The 18,765-nt window shown below is 62.6% G+C and overlaps 2 protein-coding genes across 4 annotated transcripts; one reads left to right on the forward strand and one right to left on the reverse strand.

The window, feature by feature from the left end:
• Window positions 1-1,803: 1,803 nt before the first annotated feature.
• Window positions 1,804-14,721, reverse strand: LOC113883503 (cytochrome c oxidase assembly protein COX19). Of its 3 annotated transcripts, none has more exons than XR_003508656.1 (5): window positions 14,481-14,721; window positions 7,594-7,958; window positions 6,909-7,020; window positions 4,378-4,525; window positions 1,804-2,003 (listed from the first exon to the last, which is right to left on the reverse strand). XR_003508656.1 is itself a non-coding variant. In XM_027527278.1 (4 exons), exons 2-4 carry the CDS (start codon window positions 7,673-7,675, stop codon window positions 4,450-4,452), a joined length of 270 nt encoding a protein of 89 aa, XP_027383079.1. In that variant the 5' UTR covers window positions 7,676-7,958; window positions 14,481-14,721; the 3' UTR covers window positions 2,091-4,449. The 3 variants fall into 3 exon arrangements, 1 of the variants encoding a protein (XP_027383079.1); XR_003508655.1 differs by lacking the exon at window positions 1,804-2,003 and adding an exon at window positions 2,079-3,916; XM_027527278.1 differs by lacking the exon at window positions 1,804-2,003 and having other exon boundaries at window positions 2,091-4,525.
• Window positions 12,694-17,874, forward strand: LOC113883499 (cytochrome P450 2W1). The gene is made up of 9 exons (XM_027527267.1): window positions 12,694-13,832; window positions 14,076-14,238; window positions 14,504-14,653; window positions 14,721-14,878; window positions 16,257-16,430; window positions 16,730-16,868; window positions 16,992-17,176; window positions 17,342-17,483; window positions 17,598-17,874. The coding sequence occupies exons 1-9, from the start codon at window positions 13,368-13,370 to the stop codon at window positions 17,792-17,794; spliced, it is 1,773 nt and encodes a 590-aa protein (XP_027383068.1). The 5' UTR covers window positions 12,694-13,367; the 3' UTR covers window positions 17,795-17,874.
• Window positions 17,875-18,765: the final 891 nt, after the last annotated feature.

The raw sequence follows: 18,765 nt of genomic DNA on the forward strand, positions 1-18,765 counted from the left end.
CCATCAGGCGCTGGGGTCAGAAGCCAAACCTGGGGAGCTGCCACCAGCGCGTGCACAGGGGGTCTCCTCTCAGGAACCCTGCCCCCATCATCACGCCCAGGACTCTTCACAGAGCTGGGCAAAAGCCCGGCCCTGGCCCTCCCCCAGCGCCCTCTGCCCCAGGGTGGTCTCCTCTGCAGGGGCTTCACTGCCCCCTGGGCACAGAGCTCGCAGGTGTGGACGGAGAGCCCCCGCAGCCCCTCACTGGTCCCTGAGCCCGGGGTGAGCAGGGGCGCAGGGGCTAGGGGGGCTGGACCTCAGCTGGGGCCTCAAGCTTGGCCCCCGCATCAGGAGTATCCAGGGCCTCAGAGACGCACAGCCCTGGCCTGATGTGTTACTCCCAGAGTGTGGAGGCCACTGCATGTTCGCTGAGCCCTTGGGGGCCCCAGAGGACGGCCCTCCCGCAGGTGACCTCAGGCACTGCAGCGCCACCACCGGCCAGCAGGGGCCGCCACGCCACCACAGTCTGTGCCCCGCGGCCTCCGGAGGGAGAGGCCCTTGCCAACCCCAGCTTGTCACGGGGCGGCCGGCCCCCTCCACACGCCAACCCTGACCCCACCCCCACGACGTGGTAAGCCGGAGCCTGGTAACACGGCCTGGCACCTTCAGAAGACTGTTCCCCTGGTAGATGTTCCTATTGTTTCTATAAAAATGATAGATGCTTGTTATAAACACAAAGAAAAACAGCCACGCGCTGTGCACCGCGCAGAGACAGCCCTGTTTGCTGAGGGCCGGCTCGGAGCCTACTCTACACGGTCCCGGAAGCTCTCCCAGACCCCGGGTATGGTGGGGGCTGTCCTGCTCTGGGGTCCTGCTGCCGCCACGTGCTTCCCAAGGACAGAGAGCAGCCACCTAAGACCCCCGCTCCTCCCGAGGGCCTGGGGTGCGCTGTCCAGGACGCAGGGAGGGCAGAGGCCACGGCTTCTCTGCAGCAGGAGTGAGGTCAACGCGCACACCCTTCAGTTTCCTTTGAAGGCCGTCTACTGAGTAATCAAAACCACCGCGCACCGCAAAGCGCCGCACACAATCACACGTGAGCCACGCGTGTAAGACAGGCAGGGTTCTGTGTCCCCCAGTTTAAGCACTTCATGGATATAAAACAAGCAGGGTTCTCTGTTGTGTCCCCTGGTTCTAAGCTGCCCGTGCCTGGGGGGCCCGATGTCATCACGAAGGACCCTCCGGGAGGGAGCTGGGGGCCCTGGGTCAGAGAGAGGACGGGGGAGGAGGCAGTCTGGGAGGGAGAAGCCACCAGTTCAGGACGAAGACGGGCCATAGAGCGCAGCGCCTCCAGGAGCTGGGAGAGGAGGAAGTGGACTCTGCCCAGCACCTCCGGAAGGAGCCAGCTCGCAGGAGCTACTGAACATGAGGCCTCCAGTCTGCAGCATGACTGTGTTGTTTAAGCCACCGAGTCCGTGCTGATCTGTTAGTGGGGAAGGAACCTAACTTGCTTTTTGTTTAACAAAAGCACTGCCTCCCTAAACAGAGTAAAATGTATTCCACCCACCTGTTTTCCTCCACTCGAGTTCCCAGAGCTGTTACAGGGAGCTGGCTTGCTCCTTAAGGTGGGGGGCCCGGCCCTGCGCCCCCAGCTCCCGTCCCAGGAGCTCCATCAGCATCGCTCTTCAGGAAGGTGGCTGCAGGCCCGGGCTGACGGTGGCCGTCAGCCTGCCCTGACATCATCCTAAGGAAGGCGCTTGGAAGACGTTCTGCCCGTTGTCTCAGGGGCCCTCTAGTAACATCACTGGCTCATCGAGACAAGTACACACAACAAGTAAAAGGCATTCTTTACTTGACAAATGACAGGCAACCAAAAACACCTCACGGGAGCTTCGGCAGGACCAGATGAAGCCTCGTATTCTTAGCAACGGTTGCGGGAGCTGCCGCTCCTCCGTGAGGAGCCCATGGTCCACGTGCGGTGTCCTCCGGCCTGGAGCCCCCTCCCGACGCCACCACAGCTGCATTCTCTGTGGGATTTCCAAATGTGTTTCAAAATGCAAATTCACCCAGTCATACATGTACAAAGTTCAACTACAAAGAAATGAGCACTGAACATTTTTTTAATTCTTTATTTTGAAATAACTCCAGACTTCCAAAAGTTGCAGAAGCAGGCCAGAGTTTGCCCGCTTCTCCCGAGGACACCCTGTGTGCACGGACATGATACGCTGTGACCGACCTGCAGCCCCAACCAGCAGCCCTTCGCCCGTCCTCGGGGAGGACACCATGGGTCCTCACACCAGGCTTGGCCCTCAGGCCGGGCACATCGGTGTGTCCTCAGAGACGGAGGTGATGCGCTCAGAGAAAACAGCAGTGACGCCTCCTCCTTGGGGCAGATCAGGGCAGGTGCCACGGGCAACATCCCAGAGGTTTCGGCTGTTGGTTGAGTGCTTTCTGGGGCGTCCTCCAGAACAGGCAAACCCGTTCCACCTAACACTGCCCACCCACCTCCAGACACACGGGTGCCCGGATGGCCCGTCCTTCCACACGGGCCAGGGCTGGGAGGAGGGCTGTCCCCTTCCTGTGCTGGAACGTTTGCTCCACTCGTGACTCCCTCAGCAGGGACTCCCAGGCAGGAACTGATGCTGTGGCCAAACCCTAACAGTCGTTCCTGCTGCTGCCAACCAGGCCACTGGGAGCCCTGTCGCACGCTCCCGACAAGCCCACCAAGGCTTCGGCAACTCCTTACTGTCTGACACAAGAAGATCCAGGGTCAAATGGACTTTCTGGCCCTGGATCTTCCTGCTGGAGAGAGGCTCAAATCAGTCAGCCATTAGGCAAGCCCCTCACTGCCAGGGGTCCCCCAGGCCCCCAGGCCCCAGAGCAAAGGGATGTCCGTATGAACACAGATGAGTGCATGCACACGCTTCTGCACACACTTCTGTACATCTGCTTCTCTACCCACGGCCCTCTCCCACCACGCTGCCTTCTGGGCCCCGAGTTCCCTCTCACACCACCTGCAGGGCCATGCAGGGCACACCGTGGTCTCCCCCAGCCCTTCCTGCAGCCACCCAGGGCCCTGCGTCAGGAATAAGCACAGGTGGCTGGGTCACCCCAAAGCTTTACAATTACAAACAATGCTGCAATGAGTAACCCTGTACATGTGAAACATCACACTGGATACTTCCATGGCTCGCTTTGGTGATAAAAAGCAAGGGTTTTCATAAACTAGCTGGAAGCGTAGACAGAGACGATGCTGCACAGTGACAAAGCACAGACGGAACGCCGGGGCTGGAGCCCCATAGGGCCAGCGGGGCCAGAGCCCCCGGCAGACGGCCGGCCTTGGAGGGAGCGAGGGCAGGGCCTGAGCGAGCACGGCTGCCCGCAGGACCGAGGAAGGGACGCCATGCAGACAACTGGACGTGGCCGGGGAGGCAAGAGGGCTCCCCACAGCTGGCCTGGGCCACCAGGCAGGAGGGGGTCAGGGCAGTCACCTGGGTATTCCTGGCACCCCCTCCCACTGGCCACACCGGGACAAAACTCAGCTGACTGGGGGCCAGGGAGGCAGTCACAGGGCAGGTCCAGGGTCTCCACTGAGGTTCTGAACCTACGACAAGGCGCCCCAGAAACACTGCCCTGGGGTCTGCACCCTGGGGTCTGACAGCACTCGGGCCCACGCTGCCCTGACCCCTCACGGCCAAGAAGCGGGGCTGGCTGTAGGCTCGGCCGCTCCTCAGAGGAAAGGCGCCAGAGGGCGCTGTGTGCCCACCTGACAAGGGCAGACGGCCCGCTCCTCGGTTACAGCAGATGACTTCTTGAAACTAAACATCTGACTGTACAAGTGTCACCCAATACGGTTCAGAAAGACACGTGGTGTTCAGGCATCACCAGAAAAAAGAAGTCAGATACGTCAAAAGCCAGTTTCCCCTTCCAGGCTTATCCGCTGTTTTTGTTTAAAAAAAAAAGGAAAAGAAAAGGAGATGAACAGAGTATATGCTGTGAGTACAAAGAGCAGCCCGCTTGCTAGGAACGGCTTCCTGACGCCTACGTCGCTTCTCCGTAATGAGCTGGGCTGAACGCTACGAGCACAGAAAGGACACACACAGCCTGTGACGTGAACCCAGCAGCTCACTGGCGCCCACAGTGCCCTCTCGGTGGGCAGACGCCACCTGGCACCTCACCTCCCCGGGGGCCCTGCCACCCACGCGAACTTAGGATAAACCTTCACAAGCCTGAGGGAAACAGGGATCCAAAAGGGACACCGCTTTTCCAAAATCCTTTCGGGAGCTTCAGAAGACGACCCATTTCCTAGCCTCAAGGCACATCCACCAGGGAGGGGCGTCTGGCGTGGTTCCGAGCGGCATCTCGCGGGCACCCCCACAGTCCCCTTCTGAGCCACGGTACCTATGAACACGCTGCTGGGGCGGCAGGAGTCCGGACGACCCCACACAGCTGCGGGCTTCCCCCTGGCACAGCTCAGTTTTTGTCTGACTTCCCATCAATCAAATCTCCAAATCCCAGCTTTTCCAGGGGTTCCTGTGCCATCAGTTGCCTGAAAGGAAAAGTGAGAGCTGTCAGGGTCCACGCGCCGCTCCCTCCTGGAACAGCACCCTCAGACCCCCACCCTGCCGTGCTCCCGTGTGCAGGCCCCTGGGCCCCTGCCCGCCACACCCACAAACCCAGAGGCTTGGCAACAGCCCTTAGGACAACTTCCCCAGAGTCACAAACACCAGTTCACAGAACCTACCTGGCAACAGATTACACTAACCCCCCAGTCACGGAATGCATGAGACGCTCCTGAAACCCGAGGAGGCAAATAACGACGAACTCCCACTACACCTTGTCAGGACACGGTTCTTAGAATTGGCCACTCAGACACAACGTGGTTGACAGGGCCAGGGTCCCCAGGTGACACCCTGACCCCTAGAATCTGAGTGAGATCTGATTCCAGCGCGGCAGGGGGTTGGTATTAAGGCTGCTGAGGAAACAAGGCTGCCCATCAGCCAACTCAGAGAGACCACCTTGGATTATCCAAGGGGACCCAACCTAATCCCAGGATCCTTAAAATCAGAGACCCTTGGCTGCCTCTGCTCAGAAAGAAAAGATGAAAAGAGACAGGAGGACCTGAAGATGCAGCACTGTGGACCGTGAGAGCAGAGGACGGGCCACAGGCCGAGGACAAGCAGCCTGGGAGCGGCAAGGTCAGGACAGGCCCTCCTGGGGGAAGCGCCTGGGCCTCACCTGGTCAGGCCCGGCGCTTTCCCAGAACCAGATGCTCTACACTCCGCACCAGGTCAGGAGGCCCGGCCGACGTGAGGTCTTGGATCCCACGTGGATTCGCTGTGTCTCTGCTGACCGTGCAAGCCCAATGTTAACAGAAGCTGCCGTGAGGAAGCGGAGCCCCATCCTCAGCAGCAGACACATCCACTCCAGGCCAACGGGTCCCGTGTGAGCCAACTGACAAATTCTACCGAGGTCCAGTTCTTAAAAAGACGCGTGTGAAGTACACAAAAGTAAGGTGTGGGTATCAGCAAAAAGGAAAAAAGCGGAAGGGAAGAAGCTTTTTAAAAGAGTGATGCAGACGAAAGTGGGCAAGATACGGACCAAGTCAGAAACACATACACCCCTCACAACCAAATGCAGCCTCACCAACCAGTGATGCCGCCTGAATCGTGGAACCCACAGAGCAGCTGATGCATTCCCATCTGCGGGCCTTCCTCAGAGGCCCAGAGGCGAACAGGAAAAAGACGGCCCTTCTGCGGGCCCTGCCAGGAGGGCCTCTCTCACAGCAGGAGTGGCTCTGGAACCAAAGCAGCTGAACACTCCAGGCATCCCTGTGCCGGCCCAGGGATGACCGACTCGGGGATGGTGACCCCAGCTTTGGGGAGGCACAGGGCAGAGACGAGCTCCAAACTCTGTCACCAAGGCTCAGCAGTACCAAGAAGAGACTCACTGAGTTCAGTGTCTTGATTTAAGAGTGAAGGAAGCATGCAGATCCGGCCAACACACTATGTAGAGATGTCAGAGCCGGCCCATCGTTAACCCACAACACCTGTGAGCCTGTGTGCCTCACGAGGCAGGAGAAGGGTGCCACCTGAGGGCCAAGCACCAAGAAGGCCCATCTCCCTCAAAATCCCAAATGTCTGCAGACCCTCCACACACCTGGGGTCCAAGAAGCACAGCGGAGCTTGCCGGGAGGGGAACATCTGAGTCTGTTAAGGAAATACTGAAAACAGGCCCAGAGTGGACTGCTTTTTGTCAGCCTGTCTTCAGACAAGGCCTCTGACGGCCTGGGTTCCTTTGTGAGCAAACAACGGGCTCAAAAGGCAGAAATGAAAGTTTCCACCCAAGCACACAATAACGGGTTACATGCTTTCCTGATGAAGCTTTACAATGGTACTTCTGCAGTAAAATCTCAACGGATCAGTTAGAAGAGTTTTTGTTTTGCTTAGAGGTGGGTCTTGTGAACTCCGGGTGAGACGGGAAGACTCACTTGTCTTTCACCGTTTCTCGGGCCCACTGTCTTGCCTGTCAACACTACAAACGGCTCTGAGCGGACGTCGAACAAAACAGCATGTATTTTTATGTTCTGAGAATGTTTAAAGAAATAAGCTCTGTACCCACAAATCTTTTGACTCAGTCAGCGTTTTTATGATGTACGACTGTGAAACCTGAATGACACATCACACATTTGGAAAGAGAAAACTGTGCGGAATGCAATCACGTCCAAGGCTGTCACTGGAGAAAAGGTTCCCACGGCTGCCAACAACTCTGAGTACAACTCATCTCCGAAATGCCTCAATTTCACAGGCAGGCAGCCCTTCGGGTCCAAACACAAGGAGAAGCCAGGCCTGGGTGAGGCCTCCTGGGACAAACATCTCAGCTGGAGACACGGTGGGCGGAGAAGACATAAATCACGGCTGGCAGGTACTTGCCTTTCCATCCTGCACTCCAGATACTCCTTTGATTCATTTCTGCACAAAGCATTTTCAAAATTATTGTCCCGGAGACACTTCATGAATTTCTCTTTAAAGCTTTTACATTCACCTGGAACGAAACAGAAAAGTATTTTCTTTTTAAAGTGAAAACAGGACGTGCCCGCCCAGCAACCTTACAGGCGGCCCTCCTCCTCCTCCTCCTCCTCCTCGGGAAACCAGTTTCCTTCAGAAACACTCTGGAAACAGGAGAAAAGACTTCCCGGGGGAAGAGCGAGGGCAGGAAAAGGGGGGCGTCCAAGCGGCGGCGCCGGGAGCTCCCCGCCGACGTTGCCCTTTGTCTGGAACCTCTCGGTAAAACACGGGCATATGAAGAACCACTCGAAACCCATTTTCCAAGCCTCAGCTTCCGCGGAGCTGCGGCGACCAGGAGCGCCCTCCGCTTCCGCACCAGACGCCCGCGGAACCGGGCCGCGGGCCCCACACCGCCGAGGACGCGGCTGCCGGCACGTCGGCCCGACCGCAGGCGCCTCCGTGCCCTCTCGCCGGCCGCTGCTGCCCCGGGCCGCGGCGGGAGGCGCCGGGCCGCGCCGAGCCTCCGAGGCCCCGCCCGCGCCGCGAGGCACCACCGTCCGGCCCAGCGCTGTGCGGGCCCGGCCGGGCAGTCCGGGCCGCCCGCACTCACCGAAGTGATCGAGCGGGAAGCTGCCCTTGTCCGGGGGACGCGGCTGGAAACTCTTGGACCCGAAGTTCATAGCTGTCGACATGATGGCGGCACCCAGACTCTCCCAGCGCGACGCGCGCCGTACGCAGGACGGCCGGCCGATCGCGGAGCAGGCCCCGCGGGAGCGCCGAGCACGTCGAGCGGCGAGCCACCCCTGATGGGCCTGGACTTGGGGGTACAGGGCCCGCCCTCAGCAGCGAGACCCCGCCCCTCGTACCCAGGCCCCGCCCCCGGGCTCCGAAAGGCCGGGACCCTCAGGCACTTGCTCCGCGGCGGGTTTCTTATGATCCTCGAGGCAACACAATGGCAGAGGGTTCAGCCGTCATCTATTTAGGACGAGGAAACGAAGTTCAGAGAGGGTCAGCAACTTGCCCAAGGACACACAGCTTCAATCCACAAGAAGCCCAGAGGGCAGGTGGACGCTCCTGGAAGGCTGCCCCTGGCAGGGGTGAGGGGGGTCTTTGCATCCCCGTGAGGCTGCAGAGGTCTGGGCAGCTTAGAGCAACAGAAATTCCTCCTCTCACAGTTCTGGGGGCCAGTCATCCGAGAGCCGCGTGTCTGCTCCCTGCTGGTGGATTGCCGGCAACTCTGGGTGCCGCCTGGCTTGTGGACGCATCACCCCCTCTGCCTCACCACGGGGCCTCTCCCTGTGTGTCTGTGTCCACACTTCATCCTTCCATGAGGATGTACCCTTATTGGGTTAGGACCCACCCCCATGACCTCACCTTAGCTAATTACATATGCCGTGACCCTGTTCCCAGAAAGGTCACATTCTAAGGTAGGGGCAGCTGGGACTTAAACATGTGAATCCGGGGACACAATTCAGCAGATAAGAGAGTGAAAATGCATCATAACAGGAAAGCCCCTGATTTCCTGTTTTTATTATTTAATTTATTTTATAATAATTAAATATATTATTTAACTTATTATTGTAAACAGTAAAAACTAAAAACAGCAACAGTGAAAACGGGGAAAGGGCTGGGTCGGGGGCCACCAGCTCCCTGCAGCAGGGCTCCTCCCAACCTTGTACCCTGGGCAGAGCTGATGGAGGTGGGTGGCTGCCCGCCCGCCCTCCACCCAGTTGTGATTCTTCCCTGAGCTCCAACCCCCATTCACGCATCCACTCCACCCACGTAGCGGTCCCTGACGCCAGCCACGTGCTGCCAGACCCTAGTCATAAGCACACAGGGGGCTCAGGACCACAGAGTCACCAGCTGGCCCCCTGGACAAGCAGTCTCCCCCCAGGCCCAGCACCACTGCCCCCTGCAATGTCGGGGACTTGCCCACCAGTCCCAGCAGCACTCCCTCCCCACAGGGCCTGGGTCAGATGCCCCTTCTGCAGAAGGCATCCAGTATGCCCTCAGCCACTCGCAAGGTCCCCCGTGGCGCACTGCACTCCTGAGGCGGGATTCCACCCTGTTTGTCGGGAGCCCGCCCAGAGCTCCACCAAAGTCAGCAGACCAACAGGAGGGCCCCGCAGGGCGGGCCCATGGCGGCGCAGGGAAAGCCCAGCCCTGTCGCCTGGGCCTGGGCTGGCCTGGGGTTCTGGGCCCACAGCAAATGCAGGAGGAAGCTGTGCCTGTTCCTCGATCCGTCATATCAACTGTTGACACCACAGCAGCCAGGGGCCCCGGGGTTACTCATTAATGTTCCAGGGCTGTGAACAATAGAAGCCTTTATTTCCTCGAAAATAGCACCTTTCCCTGCGACTAGATCCACCACTTAGTGATGGGAGGGACAGCTCCTCCCCACCCAGGCTGCCACACCTCTCCTCTCTGTGAGGCGGCCCTGGGAGACCCCTGAAGCCCCGAGGCCCAGTGACCAGGAGGTGTCAGCCTGCCAAGCAGTTATTGCTTCATAGGAGATGTTTAGCAGTTCATTAGATGTTTAGGTCAAAAAGCAGGGAATACTGCTTTTGGAAACCCTCTTACATGCTGGGCTGCTTTACTTGGGCTCACAGTGACTGGCACACAGCAGCTGCTCAGTTAGTATCTTTTGAAGAGGGAATTCCCTGGCAGTCCAGTAGTCAGGATTTGATGTTTTCACTGCCTGGGGCCTGGCTTCGATTCCTGCTTGAGGAACTAAGATCCCATAAGCCATGCAGCATAGCCAAAAATTTAATTAATTAGTTAATTAAAAATATTTGGGGAGACTTCTTTGGTGGTCCAGCGGTTAAGAATCCCCCTGCCAATGCAGGGAACATGGCTTCGATCCCCGGTCGGGAAAGGCTCCACGTGCCTTGGAGCCCCTGAGCCCACGCTCGAAAGCCTGAGAACTGCAGCTACGGAGGCCGGCGGGGCTACAGCCCCAGACCACAAGGAGCCCCTGAGAGAGAGACTTGAGCGCTGCAGCAAAGAGTAAGCCCGCTGCTCACCAGAGGGAGCCTGTGCGTGGGACAGACTTGGTGCGGCCAAAAATAAACTGCGAAATGAAGTTACAAATGATTTTTGAAGAATGAATGCAGTTTTCAGGTATTACTATCTTCATGTCACACATAGAGACACACGGAGGGCAAGCCCCTTGCCCAGGGTTACACAGCCCCTGTATGAGTTTTCTTCCACTGTGTAACAAACAGCCCAGACTCACCACTGTGAGACAGCAGTGATCCACTGTGCTCCGAAACGCAGGGAGAAGGCAGGCTGCGTGGAGACGGCCCCATGGGCTATCAGCTGGGGCCACCACACCTCAGAATAGAGAAGCCCTTCAGGACTGAGCACGCGTGGCTGGATGCTGGGCCTGGGTCTTGGGGGCCTTGGCTCCCGTCCCTGTGGCCCTCCACCCACCTCCTAGGGCTTCCTCCCAGGATGCTGACTGCGTCCTGCACAAAGGATCCCAGAAGCAACAGGTGGAAGCCGTATGGCTTCCATGGTCTACCTCAAAAGTCTCAGAACATTGCCTCCACCACGGGCACTATGCCCTACCCAGATTCAAGGGCACAGTCCCCGGCTTGCCATGGCTGAGGGCCAAGTAGATGGAGAGCTTGTGGGCTGGGAGCTGCCACTGGAAGATGCCATCTCAGCCGAGGAGTAGATGGAGGGGCCAAGTGTGGTGTGTGCAACTCCAGAGCCCTCTAGGGAACAACCTGCACCTCAGGCGTCAGGCCAGGTGTGACCTGAGCCCCAGGTGACCCCGGCCACTCGGTTCTGACCACACAGTTCCCAGGCTTCTGCTCGAGCATCAGTACGGGGCTGGCAGAACTGCCCCCTGGACTGCAGCTGGGAGGAGGTGAGCATCGGTGCAGGCGGTCGCCTGGCCGCCAGGAGCAGACACAGGAACGCCACTTGCCTGACAACCCGCACTCCCCACCCCAGCCCAGAGCGCCACAAGCAGACCCAAGGGAGAGGAGAATTCATTGGAGTCCTGATGATGTCACCGGGCCCCTGAATCAACCCTGGCCTGAACCTAGATCTTGCTGGTGTTTTGACGTTAATAAATTCTGCTGTCTAAGCATAGTTTTCAAAAGGCTCTCAGACTAACAGGCACGGAGCACACGGCCGAGCTTTATCTTGCCTGTTAACGAGGGAACAGGATGAGACCGCAAGGCTGCTTCAGAGAGAAACGTGCAAACGCCAACAAGCACATCCAGTCAGAGGAGAGAGCACCGGGCAAGCCCACCGAGCAGGCTCAGGACGCGCTAACGTCTGACGGGACAGCAGAGCCGAGCCTCTGGGGCGACCTCCTCCGTGAGACAGAAGTCCTCTGTGTGTTTACGGGGGGTCACCTGCATTTGTCCTGTTCTTGGCCGGCTTGGTGGCCTCTGGGCCCAGTTGATCACAGACCACAAATAGAGAGAACCCCCATTTCCTGGGGGACTAAGTGACGCCCAGCAGGCAGTTAGATGGCGACCCCAAAAAGGACCCATGTGACCCGTCTGCCGTGTTTCTGGAGTGGGCTGATGTTCTGAACTATCCCAAGGCTCCCAAGGCCTCCCGGGGCTGCCCCCACAACGGACATAGCCCGGGGGCGCGGGAAATGCCACCACCACCCAGTCAGCTCCGGAGGCCAGAGGGCAGGGCGCCTGCCGAAGATGGCTCCAGGGGGGTCCTTCCTGCCCCCGCTGGCTTCTGCGGTTCCCGGGTCCTTGGCCTGCGGCCGTGGCCCCCACCCTTGCCTCTGTCACCGAACGAGGAGCAAGGTGACTGGGTTAAAGAGCCGCCCTCCAAAGAGGCCCCCGTTCTGAGGCTCTGGGTGCACGTGAATGTCGGAGGAACATCCTTAGATCCAGCACCCTGCTCCAGCCAGTTTGGGTTTTCCCAGGACCTTCCCCGCGGTGCCCCCCTCACTGGACGGGACACAGGCATAGCAGCAGGTCACTCAGCAGGTCACCCCTGGGGCGCAGACCACTGCGCCACCCAGCTGAGCCCACTCCCAGACGCCAGGGGTGGCTCCGTCAGGATGGGTCTTGAGACAGCCTCCCCGCAGCTCAGTCTGGCTCCGGGGCCACGCCTGCTCCCGGTGCACAGCAGCAGCACCAAGACCTGGCTCCCGCCCAGCAGGCCCCTGGGCACGGGCTTCACCAACCCGGAGCGGAGCCCCCGACAGGGATGCGTGGTCCCCTCCAGTCCCGCAGCCACACTGCGCATCCCACGAGCCTGGGCCCCCGGTGCAGCTCCGCGGCCGTGACCCAGGGCTGCCAGGGCCCCCGCCCCACGCCGCCCCTGCAGGTCCGCACAAGCTGTCCCCTCCTCACGAGCGCCCGTCCTCCTGAGACCCACAGTCCAGCTCCAACGCCCGAGGGGATTTGTGCGCAAAGTCACGGCCACATGCCCCCCGCCCGCCCCCACTGGACTGCGAGGACTTCAGGATCCCTGTAGCACCCATTCCTGCAGCCCTAGCTCCTAGAGAGCCTGGTAATACACAGGAACTCAATACACACACGCTGAATTAACCACCTGAACTGTCCTGGGCAGACAGGCCCTCAGCCTCTGCACCGGTAGGGACCTTGGGAACAGCTCCTCAGCCCAAAAGACCCAGAGACTGAGCGGTCAGAGAACAGTTACCCTCCTGGCAGCCCCGGGGCTGTGCATCTGGACAGGCTGCCTTGAGGTAGTGAGCACCCATCACAGCAGGTGTGCAAATGGAGGCTGGGAGGGGAAAGGGCCCGCAGGCTGCCTTGGCTCTGGGGTGGGTGTCGGGGCGCAGATGTCACCCAGGCCTGTCCCCGGGCCCAGCGGCGGGGAGGCGGATCCCCCTGCCTTGCGTCGGGGCAGGAGGCCCAGCGCAAGCCCAGCTGCTTCTGGGGCCACAGGCCCTGCGGCCCCTGGGAGCTCAATTCCAAAGGGCGCCTCCTCCCTCCCAGCTGGGCCTCCAGGCTTTGGAGCAGAATGCAGCCCAGACAGACAGGGCTCATAAACCCAGCACCTGCTGCCCCAGCGACCTTGCCTGCAAGCTGGGCTTCTCTGTGCAGCCAACATGCCCTCACGCCCCCGTCCCGGGGAGGCCAGTGACGTCTGCTCGGGGGCCGGGCTCCAATAGCCCCCAAGGGGCACACCGCCACTCTGGCAAGCTTGCTGTCAGGCTCTGGAGCCCTGGCATTCGGGGCGCTGGCCATGTAGACCTGATGCCCGCCCTGGCCCAGGCACAGAGGTGCTGGATGGACGCAGGCGCTGGTGGGCTTGGGGGGCCACAGGGCTCCCGGGGAGGGAGGCTCAGAGCCTGGGGAGGGTGGGGCCCAAGGCCCTGGACCCCTGGTTCTGGTGGGGAGACGGGACAGAAGCAGATCCTGTGGGGGGCAGATGGTCACCGCGCTGTGTCCTCCCAACAAGGCGAGGGCCGAGGAGGCCCCGAGGGCCCAACTGGACGCCGGTCCCCTGGACGGTCCCCCACCCCCTGGCACAGACTGGCCCCCACGATCCTCGCGCGCCTGTCGCTTTAAGCGCCTGGCTGTCCCTGCAAACTGCTCCTTCCACATTCTCGGGGTGGTGGGGTGGCGGGAGGGTGGGGTGCCGGCACGCCCTCCCGTGAGGCCCAGAAGGTGCAGGGCAGGCGGCACCCGGGAGGGGAGCTGCCCGCCGCCCGCCAGACTCATGGCCCTGCTGCTCCTGGCGCTGCTGGCGCTGCTGGCGCTCTGGGGGCTGCTCTGCGCCCGGGCCGGTACCCCAGGCCCAGCCCCCCGCTGGCCCCCGGGGCCGCGCCCCCTGCCCCTCGTCGGGAACCTCCACTTGCTGCGGGGGGCACAGCAGGACGAGGCGCTGATGCAGGTGGGTCCACGGGGCTCTGGAGGCCGCCGTCCGCGGGCTGGGGCCAGAGCTGCCAGCAGACAGCAGCAGCTGGCCCTACTCCGCCGTGTGATCCACAGAGACTCACTGCCCACCCCCAGGCCTCAGTCTGCCCATCTGCAGAATGGGCAGGGGAGTGGTGAGGACAGAGGGGACCGGAGGGGCGTGAGGGACCCCAGAGACCTGGGGGTGGGACAGCGGATGGACCCTGCCTCTCCCCACCAGCTCGGCAAACAGTATGGGCCGGTGTTCACTGTGCATCTTGGGCACCAGAAGACGGTGGTGCTGACCGGCTACGAGGCGGTGAAGGAGGCCCTGGTGGGCACCAGGCAGGAGCTGGCTGGCCGGCCCCCCATTGCCATCTTCCAGCTCATCAATGGAGGCGGGGGTAGGTGTGTGCGGGAGGAGGGTGCCCACATGCGTGGGGCCCGCAGGGCCTGTCCCTCTCTGCGGCACGGGTGAGTGCTCCTGGGAGGCCCAGGGGGAGCGCCAGGGTGCCCGCCTGGCAGGCCCAGAGCAACGGAGGCAGGGCACACCGACGGACAGGCCTGGCCAGGCCAGCTGGAGGTGGGGGCTGGGGTCTTGGGGGGGCCTGAGGGTCCGCCGGGACCCTGCCCCAGGGCCGCTCACCGTCGGGCATGTGCGGCCCGCAGGCGTCTTCTTCTCCTCAGGCCCACGCTGGCGGGCCGCCCGCCAGCTCACCGTACGTGCCCTCCACGGCCTGGGTGTGGGGAGGGCGCCCGTGGCCAACAAGGTCTTGCAGGAGCTGAGGTGCCTCACGGCGCAGCTGGACAGCTACGAAGGTGAGTGGGGGCCTGGGCGCCTCTGCCCCGCGCGTCCCGCAGCCCTGAAGCCGCTCTCCACCCCCAGGCCGGCCCTTCCCGCTGGCCCTGCTCCGCTGGGCTCCCTCCAACATCACCTTCACGCTCCTCTTCGGCCAGCGGTTCGACTACCGGGATCCTGTGTTCCTGTCCCTGCTGGGCCTCGTTGATGAGGTCATGGTCCTCCTGGGGAAGCCGAGTGTGCAGGTGAGAGGTCGATGTTCTGGCCTGGGGGGGGGTGCAGGGAGCGAGGTGGCAGCAAGGAGAGGCTCCAAGCTTCACCGGCCACGTGACTCCAGGCCAGTGCCCTGCACTCCTGGAAACCAGGGGAGCCGAGGGCAGCGGTCCCCACCTGCCCACCGTCAAATCAGTAATAGACGCATTGCTCACCAGTGCGGGGGCGGGGGGGGGGGCAGCCCTGGGCGGTTCCTCTCGGAAATGGGGCTTGGTTCCCCCCAGTCCCTGAACCTCCTCCAGGGTCAGGAATCGTGAGGACCGGCTCTGATTTCCAAACCCCACGACTGCGTGCATTTCGTTTTTCCCCAGAACTTAAAAATAAAGGAAGTCGGTCGCACAGTGGTGTCCGACGCTGTGCGATCTCACGGACTGTAGCCCGCCTGGTCCTCTGTCCGTGGAATTCTCCAGGCAAGAATACTGGAGTGGGTGCCGTTCCCTTGTCCAGGGGATCTTCCTGACCCAGGGATAGAACCCGGGTCGCCTGCATTGCAGGCGGATTCCTCACCAACTGAGCCACTAACTTAAAGCGTTCCTAATTTGTAGGCACCATGACTGGTTTTAACTCTTAACTTGCTCGGGCACGCGTGCCCGGGTGGGGGCAGGGCACGTGTGTCTGGTGGCATGGGGCTCACGCGTACTTTCCAGCCCCATCTCTCCAGGACCTGAGGCCCTGGGCATGGGGTGGAGGCTGCTGGCTTCGGTCCTGATCCTAGTCACCCCCCGAGGCTGGCGGAACCTCAGACTCAGGAACATCGGACTTCCTGCCAAAAGTACCCTGGCCGAGTCCCACCAGGGGGCCCCAGCAGGCCCGAGGCTGGAGGGTCAGGGGCTCCAGGGAGACAGAATGTCCCGTGGCCTCCCATACCTGCACCCTGAGCGATGGCCAGGTCCCGGGGGACAGCGTGTGCAGAGGGCAGCTGACAACCGTGCCAGTCAGGCTGTGCTGTGACCCCCGGCTCACGGCGTCCTGAGCTGAAGCTTTAAGTTGGCAATTTCCCTCCCCCCCCCCACCCCCCGAATAACTCAGCGAAGTCAGTGACTTCCAAGGCAGCAGCCAGCCCTGCCTCCCTCTCCCCCTCTCTGGGGGGTGTGGAGGGGGGGTCATGGTGACAGCCGCCTGCTGTGACTTGCAAGGACCCCGGGTGTGTTACCTGTCAGTTGGCCCCTCCTCTGCGCACCCAGGTGGAGGCTTTCCTCCACGCCCAAGGGCTGCCGGTCCCACAGGGAGGGAGAGGGAGGGTGGCACCTCTGCCAGGAGCCTGGGGCGCTGCCGGTCCGCACAGGTGGCCTCACCTCCGGGCGGATGGCCCGCCCTCAGCCCTCACCACGCGGCCCTGCCCGCCCCCAGCTCTTCAACCTCTACCCGCGGCTCGGGGCCCTCCTCCAGCTGCACCGGCCGGTCCTGCGCAAGATCGAGGAGGTGCGGGCCATCCTGAGGGCCCTCCTGGAGACGAGGCGGCACCGCACACCCCCGCGAGGGCCACAGCAGAGCTACCTGGACGCCCTGATCCAGCAGGGCCAGGTGTGGGCGAGACCCGCCCCCGCCCAAGAGGCCGCGGGAGGGGGGAATCTTGGGGCCCCGCCTCAAGGAGAGGGGCTGGGGATGGAGCCGACCGATCCTGGGCCATGCCCCTCCATCCCCTGGCCGGGCCCCTCTGAACCTCGGTCACCTCACCTGAGAAGCGGGGCGGCTGCGAGGCCGCGTGAGCCCGCGACGTAGGAGGCTCCTGTCTTCGACGACTTTCTCTAGCTGGGGGCTGGCTTCTTGGGGGTTCCATGGAGCCTGCCTCCAGCTGAGCGCGGACCCGCCCACTTCTGCAGGAGAAAGACCCCGAGGGCCTGTTTACCGAGGCCAACGTGGTGGCCTGTGTCCTGGACATGGTCATGGCCGGCACGGAGACCACCGCCGCCACACTGCAGTGGGCCGCCCTCCTGATGGGCAAGCACCCGCGCGTGCAGAGTGAGCCGGGGGCGCGTCTCCGCGGGGCCCTGGGCGCAGGGGGGCGGGGCCGGGGTCGCAGCGGGGCGGGGCCCGGGGCGCAGGGCGGGGCCCCGGCATGCTGGCCGTCTGTCTCGCCCGCAGGCCGTGTGCAGGAGGAGCTGGACCGCGTGCTGGGGCCCGCGCGGCTCCCGCGGCCAGAGGACGTGCACGCCCTGCCCTATACTAACGCCGTGCTGCACGAAGTGCAGCGCTTCATCACGCTGCTGCCCCACGCGCCGCGGTGCACGGTCGCCAACACCCAGCTGGGCCCCTACCTGCTCCCCAAGGTGCGAGGGCCAGGCCCCGCTGCCCCAGACCCTGCCTCCTCTGCTCTCGGCCGCGGTAGATGGGGCTGGGACGGGGTCGCAGGGACACAGACGCTGAGCAGGGCTTCCCGTGCTCCCGGTCTGCGGAGAGCAGCCAGCCCCGCCGCTCACCTGGCGCCCCCACAGGGCACACCCGTGCTGGCCCTACTGAACTCCGTGCTCCTGGACGAGACGCAGTGGAAGACGCCCCGCCAGTTCAACCCGGGCCACTTCCTGGACGCCAACGGGCGCTTCGTCAAGCGGCCGGCTTTCCTGCCTTTCTCCGCAGGTACTGCAGCCCCTGCCGGCGGTGGCCTGGTCCCCGGGACCTCGGAGCTCAGGGCCCCGCCCTCGGGGCTTCCCCACGGCCTCCGGGACCCACCGGCGCCCCGTCTCTCCGCAGGCCGCCGCGTCTGCGTGGGGGAGAGCCTGGCCAGGTCGGAGCTGTTCCTCCTGTTCGCGGGCCTCCTGCAGAGGTACCGCCTGCTGCCCCCGCCTGGCCTCAGCGTCGCCGCCCTGGACACCACGCCTGCCCCTGCCTTCACCGCGCGGCCATCCGCTCAGGTGCTGTGCGCCATGCCCAGGCTGCAGGGGTGCTGACCGCAGAGGCCTGGGCTGTGTGACACACTCCCAGGGCCCTGGGGTTGGGGTCGGGGGGAAGCTGAGTTGCTCTGGCTTGTGGGTGATGGAGACAGGACGGACGGACAGACACGCAGGCCCTCACCAGCCTCTCTGCAGCCACCACGGGCTGTGTGTCCCGGGCCAGGGAGCCTCATCTGGGCACCATGGGGGATGGGGTGCCCCCCCCCCCCGACAGCCCGAGGGCCCCTCCCAGCCTGGCTCTCCTCTCCAGCTCCCAGGCCCCATAGCCCAGGGCAGAGCTGGGTCCCCTCCCGCTCCGCCCCCAGACCCTGGGCATTGCTGCTGCCTCTGTCTACACCAGGTCCCCTGCCAGCCCTCCAGGAACCCCTCAACAGGTGCCACACCCCCACATTCCCACAGGCACCTCGGGCTTCCTGCTGGACCCTCTCCCATATTCCCCTCCCCACTGGCCCTCATCCGGTTCCCCAGCAGGGCCCGCGTCACCAGCCAACACGTGCCAGGCACAGGGGTGTCACCTGCCTGAACTTGGGGTGCAGGGAGATAGCCAGGGCTGCTGGGCCCCATGGCGACGTCCACCCAGAGGCCAACCTCGGACCAGCGTTCCCGGCTTGCTCTGCATTGCACCAGGCCCTGGGCCCACCAGGACCCCTGCAGGCCCTACCCTGTTCTCAGGGCTCCTGGGTGCCCTGTGGGCCATGGGCCAGTCGAGGGAGAGCCGCTGCCCAGAGTGGGTCAGCCAGGCTGGGGTGGGGCGGGTCGTAGGAGTCTGCAGGGAGGCCTCCTCTGAGAGCTCCTGACCTACAATCCCCCAGGACCCTCCCCACGAGCCAGCTCTTAATCTCTCGGTGGAGGCCGCACTCTGAGGGTCAAGGGGCAGGGGGCGGCATGCAGGAGGTCAGCCGAGATCACAGCCCTGCCGGCCCACCACCACCTCTGCGAGTGGGACACAGGCAATCAAGGCATGGTTT

The sequence above is a fragment of the Bos indicus x Bos taurus genome, chromosome 25 (assembly GCF_003369695.1).
Source record: "Bos indicus x Bos taurus breed Angus x Brahman F1 hybrid chromosome 25, Bos_hybrid_MaternalHap_v2.0, whole genome shotgun sequence".
NCBI lineage: Eukaryota > Metazoa > Chordata > Mammalia > Artiodactyla > Bovidae > Bos > Bos indicus x Bos taurus.